This window comes from Heterodontus francisci, chromosome 9 (genome assembly GCF_036365525.1).
Source record: "Heterodontus francisci isolate sHetFra1 chromosome 9, sHetFra1.hap1, whole genome shotgun sequence".
Classification (NCBI taxonomy): domain Eukaryota; kingdom Metazoa; phylum Chordata; class Chondrichthyes; order Heterodontiformes; family Heterodontidae; genus Heterodontus; species Heterodontus francisci.
In genome coordinates this window covers 55,758,323-55,772,641 of record NC_090379.1, presented here as the reverse complement: position 1 = coordinate 55,772,641, position 14,319 = coordinate 55,758,323, and the positions used below count along the sequence as shown (strand labels likewise).

General features: G+C 41.6%; 1 protein-coding gene across 2 annotated transcripts in view; it reads right to left on the bottom strand.

Annotated features, from left to right (window-relative positions):
* Window positions 1-413: 413 nt before the first annotated feature.
* styx (serine/threonine/tyrosine interacting protein) overlaps window positions 414-14,319 on the bottom strand; it is a 34,675-nt gene continuing 20,769 nt past the window's right edge. Inside the window, exons 9-12 of one of the 2 annotated variants that reach the window (XM_068039132.1) lie at window positions 8,317-8,389; window positions 5,944-6,025; window positions 4,417-4,549; window positions 920-1,003 (exon numbers count right to left, since the gene is read on the bottom strand). In XM_068039132.1, the coding sequence (XP_067895233.1) occupies window positions 4,461-4,549; window positions 5,944-6,025; window positions 8,317-8,389 (244 nt within the window). In that variant the 3' untranslated portion in view covers window positions 920-1,003; window positions 4,417-4,460. Of the gene's footprint in view, window positions 1,004-4,416; window positions 4,550-5,943; window positions 6,026-8,316; window positions 8,390-14,319 lie in introns of both variants that reach the window. The other variant, XM_068039133.1, reaches the window with a different exon arrangement.

Here is a 14,319-nt window from a genome sequence, read left to right as displayed (position 1 = left end):
CTGGCCAATCAGCTAACTAGGTTGTAGTAAGACTTGAAGCCAACTCAATTGGCACACCCTCCATGAATGGAGTATGCCACGGACCAGCTATAGTTGTCTTCTAAAGTTCTACACTATTAATGCATTTGGTATGTGTACAAAAATGGTCATAATGTTGTGTAAGGGATCCCCCCCTATACTGATTTGCAGTAGAGTATATGAAGCAGTCATTAACCTTAAATTGGGAAAGGCTAAGACCTGAACAGATTATTGAAGAATAAACTATTTGCCTTTAATAGTTTTTACCACTGATGGTGTGCAAAGGAAAGAAAAGTACGACACACACGTATTAAACAGTTTCATGTAAAGTAAGTCTGATGCTCCCTAGTGCTGTAAACAGGACTGGATATACATAAAATGGAGGTCTTAAGGAATTAATCAGAAAAACTTTTATTGAAAGTTTTAATAAATTACACTCAGATTAACACTTTCTAACAAATTGCATGTATGGGTCTGACATCAAGCACACAGTGCATTATTTCCCTATCAAACTCTCATACAATCAAAATTCAAGTATCAAAAGTGCATCAATGTCTTAGCACATGCATACTTATTAACTGTCAAAACTGCAATTGGTAAAAATGTAAAATAATTAGCATATGAAGACTTGTAAATCCATCAAAAATTTGTGTTGTGCTGTTCCTGGTCAGAATTTAATCAGGATATTTTCATAAGAGATTCTAGGTGTTCCAGGTTGCTCTCATGAAAGGGCAAGTTTTCTGTTCCAGCATCACTTCCTCAGAAGTAGCAAGACAGAGCTGAGAAATGGAAAAAGTAAATTTTGCCATGTAGTATGGAAGTTTTAGTATTCATAATCTTAAATATCAAATACTTTTATTCACACTTTGTTTAATACAGTACAGTAATCGTGTCCATAATGTAGTTGCAGGTTACCCATCTTGGGCTACAGCCACCTGCATACTTGAAATATCATCATCATCTTCCAGCATTCTTTTCAAGGTTCCTAAGCAGAAGAAAATGTTATTACTAAAATGCCACAAGGCCTACATTAAATCTTGGAAGGGTAACGATAAATACAGAACATGTAATACAGAACTATTCTCGCGTCAGGCAGCAGCTGTGTAGAGAGAAACAGAATTAACATTTCTGGGTCCATGACATTTCATCAGTCCTTTTTTTCTCGTCACCACAGATGCTGTCTGACTTGCTCAGTATTTCCAGCATCTGCAGTATTTTGCTTTTTAAAAATATCCTGTCAAACTGAACCTAATTATGATTGCTGTATTTAACTGCAAGTGCTTGGATATGATCCTAAACATCACAGAATATGGGGATAGCACCCATCATTCTTAGTAAATGTAGGGTCCTTGTGTTAGTTTTTTTTGTTGAATGGTTACATCTGAAGAGCTGCAGTAGCGAAAAGGAAAACTCTTCAAACCAGACTCTATAGATTTGCTAAGGGTAGTCCACACTAAGAACATAAATACCAGTAGTAGACCATTTGGCCCCTCGAGCCTACTCCACCATTTAATAAGATCATGGCTGATCTGATTGTGGTCTTAACTCCATTTTCCTACCTTCTCTTTCCCACCCCCGCCCCAAATAACCCTGGTCTCCCTTGTAGATCAAAAATCTGTATAACTCAGCTTCCACTACTCAATGGGGAAGAGAATTCCAAAGATTAATGACTCTCAGAAAAAAATCTTCATCTTAAAAGGGAGACTCCTTATTTTGAAACTATGCCTCCTAGTTCTAGAGTTCCCACACGAGGGGAAACATCCTCTCAGCATCTACCCTGTCAAGCCCCCTCAGAATCTTTAATAATGTTTCAATAAGATCACCTCTTCTCCAAAACTCCAATGAGTACAGGTCCAGCCTACTCAACCCCTTTAACCCACGAATCAGCCCAGTGAACCTTCTCTGAACAACTTCCAATGCTAGTATATCCCTCAAGTAAGGAGATCAAAACTATACGCAATACTCTAGGTGAGGTCTTACCAATGCCCTGTACAGCTGTAGCAAGACTTCCCTACTTTCATCCCCCTTGCAATAAACATCACCATTCTATTTGCCTTCCTAATTATTTGCTATACCTGCATTCTAACTGATGTACAAGGACATCCAGATCGCTCTCCATGTAAATATTCTGCTTTTCTATTCTTCCTGCCAAAGTGTACCACCACATTTGTTCACATTAAACTCCATCTGCCAAATTTTTGCCCACTCACTTAACCTATCTATATCTCTATGCAGACACTGTCCGCCTCGCAACTTGCTTTCCTACTTAGTGAAAGCAGTTGGCCAGCCATTGTTACATTCTCGTAGGATGGTCAATAAGGAGGGTGGCAAGGTAAATCTTCCAAAGATTGAAGCAGTGGCCTCCAGAAACCCATCTTAGTTAACCCTCTCCAGGATGAGCAATATTCTCAACTGCCATTCATTAAGGATAGCCCCTCACTGTGGAAATGAGGTAATAGAATTCTTAACAGTTTTCATCCCTAGAGCCCAGGTAGGCACCTCTTACAACCAACATAAATGTTTCAAAGATCCACCATCCACAAGTCAAAAGTGTGATGGAGTACTCTCCACTTATCTGGATCAATTCAGCTCCAGCAACTCAAGAAGCTTGATACCATCCAGGACAATGCAAACCAGTTGACTGGCACTTCATCCATCACCAGTGCAATGCAGCTGCAGTGTGTACTATTTACAAGATGCAGTGCTGCAACTCGCCAAGACTTCTTCGACAGCACCTCCCAAACCTGCAACCTCTACTATCTAGAAGGACAAAGGGAACAGACGCGTAGGAACACCACCACCTTCAAGTTCCCCTCCAAGTCATACACCATCCTAATTTGGAATTAGATCACCATTCCTGCATCGTCACTGGGTCAAAATCCTGGAATTCCCTATCAAACAGCAGTTCACCGCCATCTTTCCAAGAGCAATTAGGGATGTGCAATAAATTCTGGCTTTGCCACTGAAGACTACAACCCATGAATGACAAAAAAAGGAGCTAGAGCTCTCCAGAATCTACCGTCACACAAAGGCTTTCAAGGATGGTAGCCATTTGGTGTAGCATTTTAATAAATTTTTGTCATGGATGTTGGCGAACAATTGGATCACCCCCTCTGCCTTTTGGTACTGCACTGACCCCAAATCATTATTTTAGCCAGTGACAGGGAAGCTCTCTCAAACAAAATCCATTCTGATGTTAATTGATCTCCAATTTATGTTGGTCATTCCTGTATTGAATCTGGCCTGTGTCTCACCTCTACAAAAGATCTAATCTAATCTAATCCAATCCAATAAAAACTCAGGAATACTTTGTATCTTGACATATTACACTGACAGGCACAAGGCAAGAAGAATTGCAGTGTCCCAAAGTGGAGGGCCAGTTGAAATCTCTAAGGCTTTAGTTTTTGAGAAAATCTTGAAAACATTAAATGAAAGCATGAGAAGTGTTGAAAACTCGAGAACTTACCACATTACTAATTGCTGCACAGGAAGGGAAGCAAGATGTGCCCATGTAGAAATGACAACAGAGACCATTTGTATCCCCGCTGGGACATTAATTGCACCAGTTTACTGTGCGGGCACAGTGAGGATACCTAAAGATTTTCCAGTTTGTAGGGTCACCTTTAGGGTAATTATGTACGATGCATTTTCAGACCGATGACAGGGAAGATGCACATCGTAACCAGGTTTTCTATGTCAATGATATCCAGATTTGTTAATGATTTTTTCCCCCCCATCTTGTAAAAAAAATACCCAGTAGGCCAACAAATCAGCTTCTCCTCCCACCCCGCCCTCAGAGGAAGCAACATAAAATCATAGAGAAAGATTTCAGGGGCTGACTGGTTGAGCACTTGAATAATGAAGGATATATGCATTCCAAGAAAGACCACCCTATAAGTGAATAAATCCACTTCATTACAGCATCGTCCATGTACCACAGATGTTGATTCAGTAGCATCTTAAAGAAGGAAGGGGAAAATCTTACGGGGCTAGAATATCCTCGGGGCTCTCTGAACCGTCCGCCATTTACAACACTTCTCTGGGGTTTCCACTGATGTTACAGTGCGCAACTGGGAGAACCCCCACAGAAATTTCAGGTGATTCAGTCTAGACAAAATGCTTGCAGCCATAAACGGCCCCAACTAAATAATAGGCTAATACACATGAAATATTGCTTGGTTAAAGGGCAGAGATTACTGCAGGTAATCTCAGATACTGTCTAGTATGACATTCAGGCAAGCAATGTCAGTAGAGCAACTGACATTTGCTACCCACAAATGATACAAATCTAGAATATATTCAAGAAAACATTTTACTAATCTTTGTGTTGAGATGACCATGCCAGATATACATGGTCTGCAGAAGACAACAGCTACTGAGAACTAGGAAATTCCCTACCTAACACCACTGTGGGAACACCATCACCAGAAGGACTGCTGCAGTTAAAGGAGAAGGCCCACCACCTTCTCAGGGCAACTAGGGATGGGTGATAAATGAGGCCTTTCCAGTGTCGCCCACATCCCGAGAACAACTAAAAAAAGGAAAAGATTGTGTTGCATTTACACACAGATCATATATCTTTTACCACCCATAAAACAGAATGAGAACAGTTCTAAAAAAAGCTCAGTGATCATACCACTAACAGCAACTAAGATACATGGACCCTTCCAACGGAAATCAGAGCTACCAGGGAAATAGTACAATGATAAAATCTTGTGGAAGATTTAGTTTAAAGGCAGGGTATGGAATGCCCAGGTATAAATATCAAGCAGGAAATGAACCAAATTGAGCGAGATTTGATTTCCATATCCCTTTCATTAAACAGGATACAACAGGATTTTCACCAAGAGACCAAAGAATGAACAGAGTACTGCAGTACCTTTAAATGAACAATGTTGGTGTTTCATTTCAAAACCAAATTTAACAGATACAGGTTCCAGGACGAACGCCAAATGATTAACAACTGCCACTTTGCATTATATGTGCTTTAATCACGGAAGGCTTCCTGGAAATCAAAGTATCCACTACAGAAAAAGGTCTTTTGACTATTGAAAGGAAATGATGAAAACCAAACAAACAGTAAAGCAGAAACCTGTGGACTTTGAATGAAGAATCTAATCTAATAATGGGATAGCTTGGCCCTCCCAAAGAGCAGCATGATGGGATTTGTACTATTCAGTGTGAGAATATTTGACAACTAATAATTTGACAGCCAGAATGAGATGATTACAATCACAGCTTCATGCTTAATTTTGCTGCAATACTCTAGGAATCAGAGGGAATGTACAAAGGAACATTTGCTCCCAAATACAGTAAACTGCCCTGTCCTTTGCACTTAAGGAATATACTCAGAACTGACTGCTGCTCACAGAACAAACTTATTGATGACAGCAAGAAAAGCTTTTATATGCCACAGGAAAGAAAGATCATGGCAAGCTGCCAACAATATATTAAGGAAACTAAATTCTCTCCAATTTTCCCATTGCTAACTTGTGTTCTGTCCTGTGGTACATGGAAAATACTGAAAAGAAGAATTAATAAGAACTATTCAAGAAAGTATTGCCATGGTTGCATGCCTTTTTGCTTTCCCAGGTTCTTCTCTGATCGGAGTTGCTGTAGCACTGACCGCTTATATCAAATATGAATAAACAAACTTATTTATTTACTCATGTTTCAGAACATGATGTTATTTCTCCAATTACATTTCAGCATCTGCTTTCCTAGAAGCTTATTTTCAGGCTCTGATATTCTTAATTAATTACTGCAACTTTTCCAATTCCTCAAAAGGTTTAAGCTTTGTATTAAGGTGTGGTTTGCAGCCTATTTCAGAATGCTGTATTAGCCAAACATAATCTAATATCCACCAGTAGCATTACATAGCACAAAATAAATCTTAGCAAACAACCATTTTCAACAATTACTAACCTTGTGCAGAAACTGATCTGCCCAGTTGAGGTGATGACATCATCTTTATTGTCAATTTTGCTAAATAAATGGCTTCATACTCCTATTTATAGAACAGTTTTTGTGTTAGCTATTTTTAAAAAAGACTTGAATTTTTAAATAAAGCATTTATTAAGAATAACTTTAAGGCCTCATTCATATATGGCCCAGAAATTGCAAAATAAATAAGTGTGTGAACAATGCAAGATGTTATTAATGTGCAAATCAACCAGTAACTTGTGACAAGGAAGAGACACCCTGTGAATTGCCAATTACATGTTGCTGGATGAGCTGCGCTACTCCACCGTTAGCTTCACAAATCTTATGCCCTTTTCTTCCATGAGTTTCATTAAGCTGCTGCACTTGCACATTGCCTATTAAACTCACCACAGAAAGTTAATTCTCTCAACTAAAAGTGCATGTACCCATTTAAAGACGTGATAATTGTTAATGACGGCCAGTTAACCTCTATAGCCCAGAAAGTGAAAATTAAAAGTGTGGCATCTCATTCCTTCGGGTTATGAATTATTGGGAGAGTTAAATGTAAAATTTTACTATTTGTTCTTAGTTTTCCTTTCTCTGTTCTCTCTTTTAATCCAATTTTCCTTTCTCTATTTCTCTTTCTGTACCTGTTTTAATGTTGACGCCCCCCACTCTAATTTACCTGCCATCTTAATCCTTCCTCTGTTTATTTCTCAATCTGTAAATCTCATTGTTAAAGAAGATACACTGTTTGCCCAGGTCCCAAATGCCCTGTTGTCTTACCATGTTATTAGCTTGCACTTCCATCAACTTTGTTGGAGAAAGCATTCTGAGCTAAGGGGTGCAGGAACAAGGTCGAACTAACAGTATATGTCGTGAGATGTGCTGCCCCAGCAAATTCTGGAACATATTGGGTGAAATCTTATGCCCTTTAAAAAAAATAATCGCGGGGCAGGACCATTTCAGTGTTCTGATCCTGCATTTGACAGCAACATGCCCACCGGCTGCAGCCTTGGAAGGGCAGCAGTCTGAGCAGCAGACATGGGCACTGTTGCTGCAGGATGGGGACCACGAGGGAGCCACCATCTTGAAGCGTCCTCTGAAGAAGTTTGTAGTTGGCGGCCACAGCTGCCAGGCCACCTCTATGGAGGGAAATACCCTCCAGAGGATGGCCTGCGGCAGCAGCTGTAGCCCACAGATCACTGCAGCTCCAATCATAGGTGGGCACCACCTCCCGCATCCCAGGCCAGCCACCTTCAGCCACTTGCCAGACTTCAGCCTCAGTGGGGAGGTCCGTCTGTCATTGGGAAGTTCCAGTGGCGTCCCCTAGATGCCCAAAAATAGGCAATTAATTATTCAAACTAACTACTCACCACTGGCAAGCGGGTAGCTCTTGCTGATTTCAGCCCGCCTCCAGCAAGATTAGCCAGAGGTGGGAACGCATTGCTTGCTCTCCTTTCCAACTTTCCTCCCAGTTCCGCCTCCAAGCTCACCTTGGCGGGACCGGGAAGATTCCGCCCATTGTGTCTATGCAATTTCCCTTAACGAAGGTGAGTCACTTTATAGTCATATCAATTACAATTCTCTACTAAGTCTTGAAATAGTTAAGTGGTAATGTGTAAGTTAATACATCAACATAGGTGCAATGGAGCGTTTAGTTTACTAACAATTTCTCACAGGGCAAGTTCCTGATAAACAACACAAGCAAAGTACAGAATGGAGGCTAATAAAGCAATTGTCTTTAGTCATATGTTCTGGTTACTTGTTACAATGCAATAGGTCTGCTCTCTCCCCCGGGCAGCACAGTGGCGCAGTGGTTAGCACCGCAGCCTCACAGCTCCAGTGACCCGTGTTCAATTCTGGGTACTGCCTGTGTGGAGTTTGCAAGTTCTCCCTGTGTCTGCGTGGGTTTTCTCCGGGTGCTCCGGTTTCCTCCCACATGCCAAAGACTTGCAGGTTGATAGGTAAATTGGCCATTATAAATTGTCCCGAGTATAGGTAGGTGGTAGGGAAATATAGGGACAGGTGGGGATGTGGTAGGAATATGGAATTAGTGTAGGATTAGTATAAATGGGTGTTTGATGGTCGGCACAGACTCGATGGGCCGAAGGGCCTGTTTCAATGCTGTATCTCTAAATAAATAAAATAAAAATAAGCTGAGAAAAGCCATGTTTTATGGTTTGCAAATGGATATCTTTTAAAAGGAAATAAATGTTAAACTACATGAAATATAATTTGTCACCATTCATTTTAAGTCTAGCATATCTATATATGCAACTTGTGTCAAAACAATTAAAAAGTACTATATAAATTTTACATTTGCAACATAAGTTTGTATTTTATGTTAATTAATACAAAAGACTAACCAATTACCTGCAACTGATGGACAAATCCAGCATTTGGATTAATACAAAATCTCCTTTCCTGAACATATGTAAAGGCATCCCTAAAGAAATGAAGGAAAGGTGTAGAACATGAAGATCTTTCAAAAATGCACTTTACTTACTCAAACCCCAGCCATTTTAAGTTACTTCCCCTTTTCCCTACTCCCTTTCTCAACTAAAAGATTAGGCAGGTGAATTGCTCCTTGGTATTGGTGATTTTGTAACTGATCGTTAGGTGTTTAAGTGATTCACCCGCCAACTTTCCCGCTCTCCATGGTGAAATACATTGCTTTGTCTTGACAACTGCCACTGATCACACAGTAGCTCAATGTATGGGGAATTGCATACTCAAATCCCTTTTTCTGTAACCTATTTAAAAGTTGTGTAAATAAAAAGTTAATAGCTTTCTGAAGAAGTGACCCAGTGGTTAGAAATGGAAATGCAAAAGACATTGCGCATGTGGATTTTTGGAAAGTGTTCAAATAGATGAGTGATCACAGGCATCTTAGAAAAATTCAGACTTATGGGGCTGAAATTTACCAGCCCCTCAACTTCAGGGGTTATGGCAGGGGGGCTGGTAATATACTTGTGGGAGAGGCCCGCCACGACCTCCAATGCCGAGAAGGTCCCGCCGCATTTTACTGGTGGTAGCACGGCCTCAGTGTGCCCCGCCGCTAAGCGGTGGGGCCTTCAACTGACAGTAAAACTAATGTAAAAAAATGTTAATTAACCTACCTGGGCAGGAGTCCCATGCCAATATTCCAGCCTGTGGTCGGAAGTCCCGCGCCTTCCGATCCCTTTGGGATCACCACCACTCACCACCACCTTCTCAAGGGCAATTAGAGATGGGCAATAAATGCTGGCCTGGCCAGCGACGCCCACATCCCATGAATGAATAAAAAAGAGAGACTGGTGAGGAGGGGGAGGAGTAAAATTATCAGGGCTGGTGGGAGCAGGCAAAACACTTTTTAGTGGCTATAGGGATGGTGAGAAGGGGTTGAAAGGCAAAATGTGATGAGGTTGGGGGGGTGGAGTTCGGGCTGGGGATAATATTTTCAAGATAATGGGCCAATAACAAAAACACCTTTTAATTTTTTGAAGAGAATGTGCATGAATTTAACTTTAAGAATTCATTTTTTTCCTAAGGGCTTGAAGCCCTTTAAGAATGGCGCAGGCCCCTGCACAGTGGCCTCTACATCATCAGAGGCAGTCACTCCGCCCCCTCCATTTAAATGAGCCCCGTGTGAAATATCGTGGGGGCTCAGCGACGGCGCATCCACGCCTGAAGGCCGTCGACTTCAAAGCTCACTGCCACGATGTGTGGCGTGCTAATAAAATTCAGCCCATGGTGTAAAGGAAAATATAGCAGCATGGATAGAAAGTTGGTTGCCAGACAGGAAACAGAGTTAGGTCTATTGCTCAGACTGGACAATGGTAAAAATAGTCCTCTACTCCAGGGGTCAGTGCTGAGGATCTCAGAGTCACAGAGTTGTTACAGCACAGAAGGAGGCCATTCAGTCCATCGTGTCTGGACCAGCTCTCCAAAAGAGCAATTCATTTAGTGCCATTCTTCCATCCTCTCCCCGTAACCCTGCAAATTCTTCCTTTTCATATAACAGTCTAATTCCCTTTTGAATGCTTCAAATGAACCTGCCTCACCCACACACTCTGGCACCGCATTCCAGACGTTAACTACTCACTGTGCGAAAAAGATTTTCCTCATGTCACTTTTGCTTCTCTTACCCATTACTTTAAATCCGTACCCTCTCGTTCTCGATCCTTTCATGAGTGGGAAAAATTTCCCCCGATCTACTCTATCCAGACTCATGATTTTGAATACTTCTATCAAATCACCTCTCAACCTTCTCTTCAAGGAAAACAGTCCCAACTTCTCCAATCTATCTTCATAACTGACGTTACTCATCCCTGGAATAATTCTTGTGAATCTGGAGTGCACTGCCTGAGAGAGTGGTGGTGGCAGGTTCAACTGAAGCATTCAAAAGGGAATTAGATTATTATATGAAAAGGAAGAATGAGTAGGGTTACGGGGAGAAGGCTGGTGAGTGGCACTAGGTGAATTGCTCTTTCGGAGAGCTGGTGCAGATATGATGGGCCGAATGGCCTTCTTCTACACAGTAACAATTATGTGGTTTCTTGGTAAGGACACATGCAAAGTATTCATTTAGTGCCTCAGCTATGCCCTCTGCCTCCATGCGTAAATCCCCTTTGTGTTCCCTAATCGTCCCAACTCCTCCTTTTACCACCGTTTTACTATTTATATGCTTATAGAAAACTTGGATTCCCTTTAATATTAGCTGCCAGGATCTTTTCATGCTCTCTCTCTGCTTCTCTTATTTGCTTTTTCACTTCCCCTCTGGAACTTCTATATTCAGTCTGGTTCTCAATAGTATCTATAAGCACACTTTTGCTTCTTTATATTAATCTCTACTTCTTTTGTCATCCAGATGGCTCTGGATTTGTTTACCCTACCTTTCCCCTTCAAGGCAACATACCTTGACAGTGCCCAAACTGTCGCTTCTTTGAAGGTAGCCCATTGTTCAGTTACCATTTTTCCTGCCAACCTTTGCCCCAGCTCCATTCTTACTCCACTGAAGTTGGCTTTCCCCCAGCTAATTATTCTTACTCTGGATTGTTCTTTGTCCTTTTCCATTGTCAGCCTAAATCTTATGATACAATGAGTAACTGCTGATAATTGATCCACTTGGCCCACTTCATTCCCAAGAACCAGATCTAGGAGCGCCTTTCTCGGAGTACAAACATACTGTAGAAAATTTTCCTGAACACTCTAGGAACTCTTGCCCCTCACTGCCCTTTACACTACTACTATCCCCAATTTATGTTTGGATAATTAAATTCCCCTATTGTAGCTACCCTATAAATGTTTGCACCTCTGGTTTCCTTGCAAATTTATTCCTCCACGTCCTTTCCACAGGTTGGTGGCCTATAAACAACACCGAGCAATGTGGCTGCACCTTTTTTGTTTCTTCGCTCTAGCCAAATTGATTCTGTCCTCGACCCCTCTGGGACATACTTTTTCTTCAGCATTACAATGCTCTCCTTAATCAATACCACTCCCCTCCCCCCTTTTTTCCCTTTCCTATCCTTCCTGAACACCTTACATCCAGGAATATTCAATACCCAGTCTTGCCCTTCTTTGAACCATATTTCCACATGTCAATCTGCGCCTGTAACTCACCAATCTTATTAACACTCCATGCATTCACATTCATGCACATTAAGCCTGATTTAGACTTTATTGCTTTCTCCCTAACTCTGACCCCATTTAATAACTTACTATTCTCGACTCTAGTGCTACCTATTTCTCCCAGTATTGTATGCACCTTGATATTCCTCTCTGATATTTCCTCCTGGTTCCCACACCCCTGCCAAGTTAGTTTAAGCTCTCCCCAATGGCACTAGCAAATCACCCTGTAAGGAAATTTGTCCTAGCTCTGTTCGGGTGCAATCCGTCCGGCCTGTACAGGTCCGACCTTCTCCAGAACTGGTCCCAGTGTCCCAGAAAGCTAAAGCCCTCCCTTCTGCACCATTTTCCAGCCACACATTCATTTGCACCATCCTCCTATTTCTAAACTCATTTGCACATAGTACTGGGAGTAATCCACAGATTACTACTTTTGAGGTCCTTGAGGCTTGCTAATTTCTTACCTAGCTCACTAAACACTTTCTACAGGACCACATCTCTCTTACTACCTATGTCGTTGGTAACAATGTGGACCAGAACTGCTGGCTGTTCATCTCCCCCACGCAGAATGCTCTGTCGCTGTTCAGTGACATCCTTGACCCTGGCACCAGGGAGGCAACACACCATCCTGGATTCACGTCTGCGGCCACAGAAACGCCCGTCTATTGAATCTCCCATCACGATCGCTCTTCCAGTCTCCCTTGTTGCCCCCCTGTGCAGCTGAGCCACCTGTGGTGCAATGGCCTTGGCTCTGGCTACACTCCCCAGATGAACCATCACCTTCCTCAGTATTCAGAATTGAATACCTGTTGGAGAGTGAACGCAATCAGGGGTCTCCTGCACTACCTGCCTGTTTCTTCTTGACTATCTGGCGATCACCTATTCCCTCTCTCCCTGCATACTCTTATGCTGCGGAGACCTCAAAAGTAGTAACCTCCGGATTAGAACCGTAGAACAATTACGGCACAGAAGGAGGCCATTCAGTCCATTGTGGCTGTGCCGGTCGAAAAAAAACTAGCCACCCAATCTAATCCCACCTTCCAGCACCTAGTCCATAGCCTTTCAGGTTACAGCACTTCAGGTGCACATCCAGGTACCTTTTAAATGAGTTGAGGGTTTCTGCCTCCACCACCGTCCCTGGCAGTGAATTCCAGACACCCACCACCCTCTGGGTGAGAAGGTTACTTGCAGTACCACACGCAAGTGAGTATAGAAATAGAAAGATAGTACAGATGAATGTGTGGCTACCTTTCTTCCTGCTATATATAGATGATTTGATCTCATTTGTAGGGAATAAAATCTCAAAGTTTGTTGATGACATAAAAGTAGGCGAGAAGGTTGGCAGACAGCAAGAAAAAAAGACTCCAGGAAAACATAAGCTAGTGGAATGAGCAGAAAGATAGCATATGTAGTTTAATGTGGGTACAAGTGTAAGGTAATATACATTGAGAGAAAAAGCAAGAAATGTAAAAACAAGATTGTGATTGAAGCAACACATGTAGGAGTTCAATTATACAATACGCTGAAAGTGTAACTATAGGTTAATAATGGCATAAAAACAGCCCACAGGATATCTGCTTCATAATTAAGGGCATAGGATGCAAGAGCAAAGAAGTAACGGTAAATCTATACAAAGCAGTGGTCAGTCTACAGAGTACTGCACTGTGCAGTTTTAGGCACTGCATTATATAAAGGACATTAAAGCCATGTAGAGCATATAGCACAAATCTGCCAGGCATGACAAATTATAGTTGCAAGGAAAGACTAGACTTACTGTAGCAGAGAAGGTTAAGTAAAGATTTAATAAAGGTTTTTAAAATGAAAAGTTTGCGTAAGGTAAACAAGGAAAGTTTTTGTTTGGCTGCGGAATCAGTGACTGTTTAAAACTGTCACTAAGAATTTGAGGAGTGGGGTTAGGAGCAATTTCTTTACACAGAGAATTGTTGGAGCATGTAATCCTTTACCATAGCGAGTGGTTGAGTTTGACCTCACATCTTTTAAGGGATTATTATGTATATTTTGAAGAACGGAAGATACAGAGCAATGGCGAGAAATCAAGGTAGCGGGATTAATTTTGGACAGCTCTATCAGAGGGCTGGCACAGACACAATGCTAAAGAGCCCGCTCCTGTGCAATGGACTATTATGGTTCTATTACACTATCCCAGTGAAAGTGGTAAGCAGGAAGGAGACTTTCCAGTCTAGCGAATAGAGAGTTTGATTCTTTTTTAAAAGTGGTTGTAATAAATAGTATTACTTCTTTTGGGCCTCCTTATCTCGAGAGACAATGGATACGCGCCTGGAGGTGGTCAGTGGTTTGTGAAGCAGCGCCTGGAGTGACTATAAAAGCCAATTCTGGAGTGACAGGCTCTTCCACAGGTGCTGCAGAGAAATTTGTTTGTCGGGGCTGTTGCACAGTTGGCTCTACTATCTTACTCTTTTCCTACAACATGGAAATGAATTCTTCTATTTTGTGAAGAACGTAAAGTGGCAGTGACCTAGACTTTAGTATATTTACATGGAACCAATGCAGTCATTGTAAATACCAAACAGCATACAAATGTATTTTCTATAATTTCTGAAACATAATAAAGCAGAATAATTTTTTCATTAGGAGACTACATACCCAATCTTCATTGCTCTTACAAAAAGTGACTATGATCACAATATCACAAGAATGCGTTAGGCCATTTGACCCATCTTAGTTCATCCTGAAGCCCCCCCCCATTTCAGTATGCAATTCGCCCTTAATGACTGCAAGGGGTTGTCA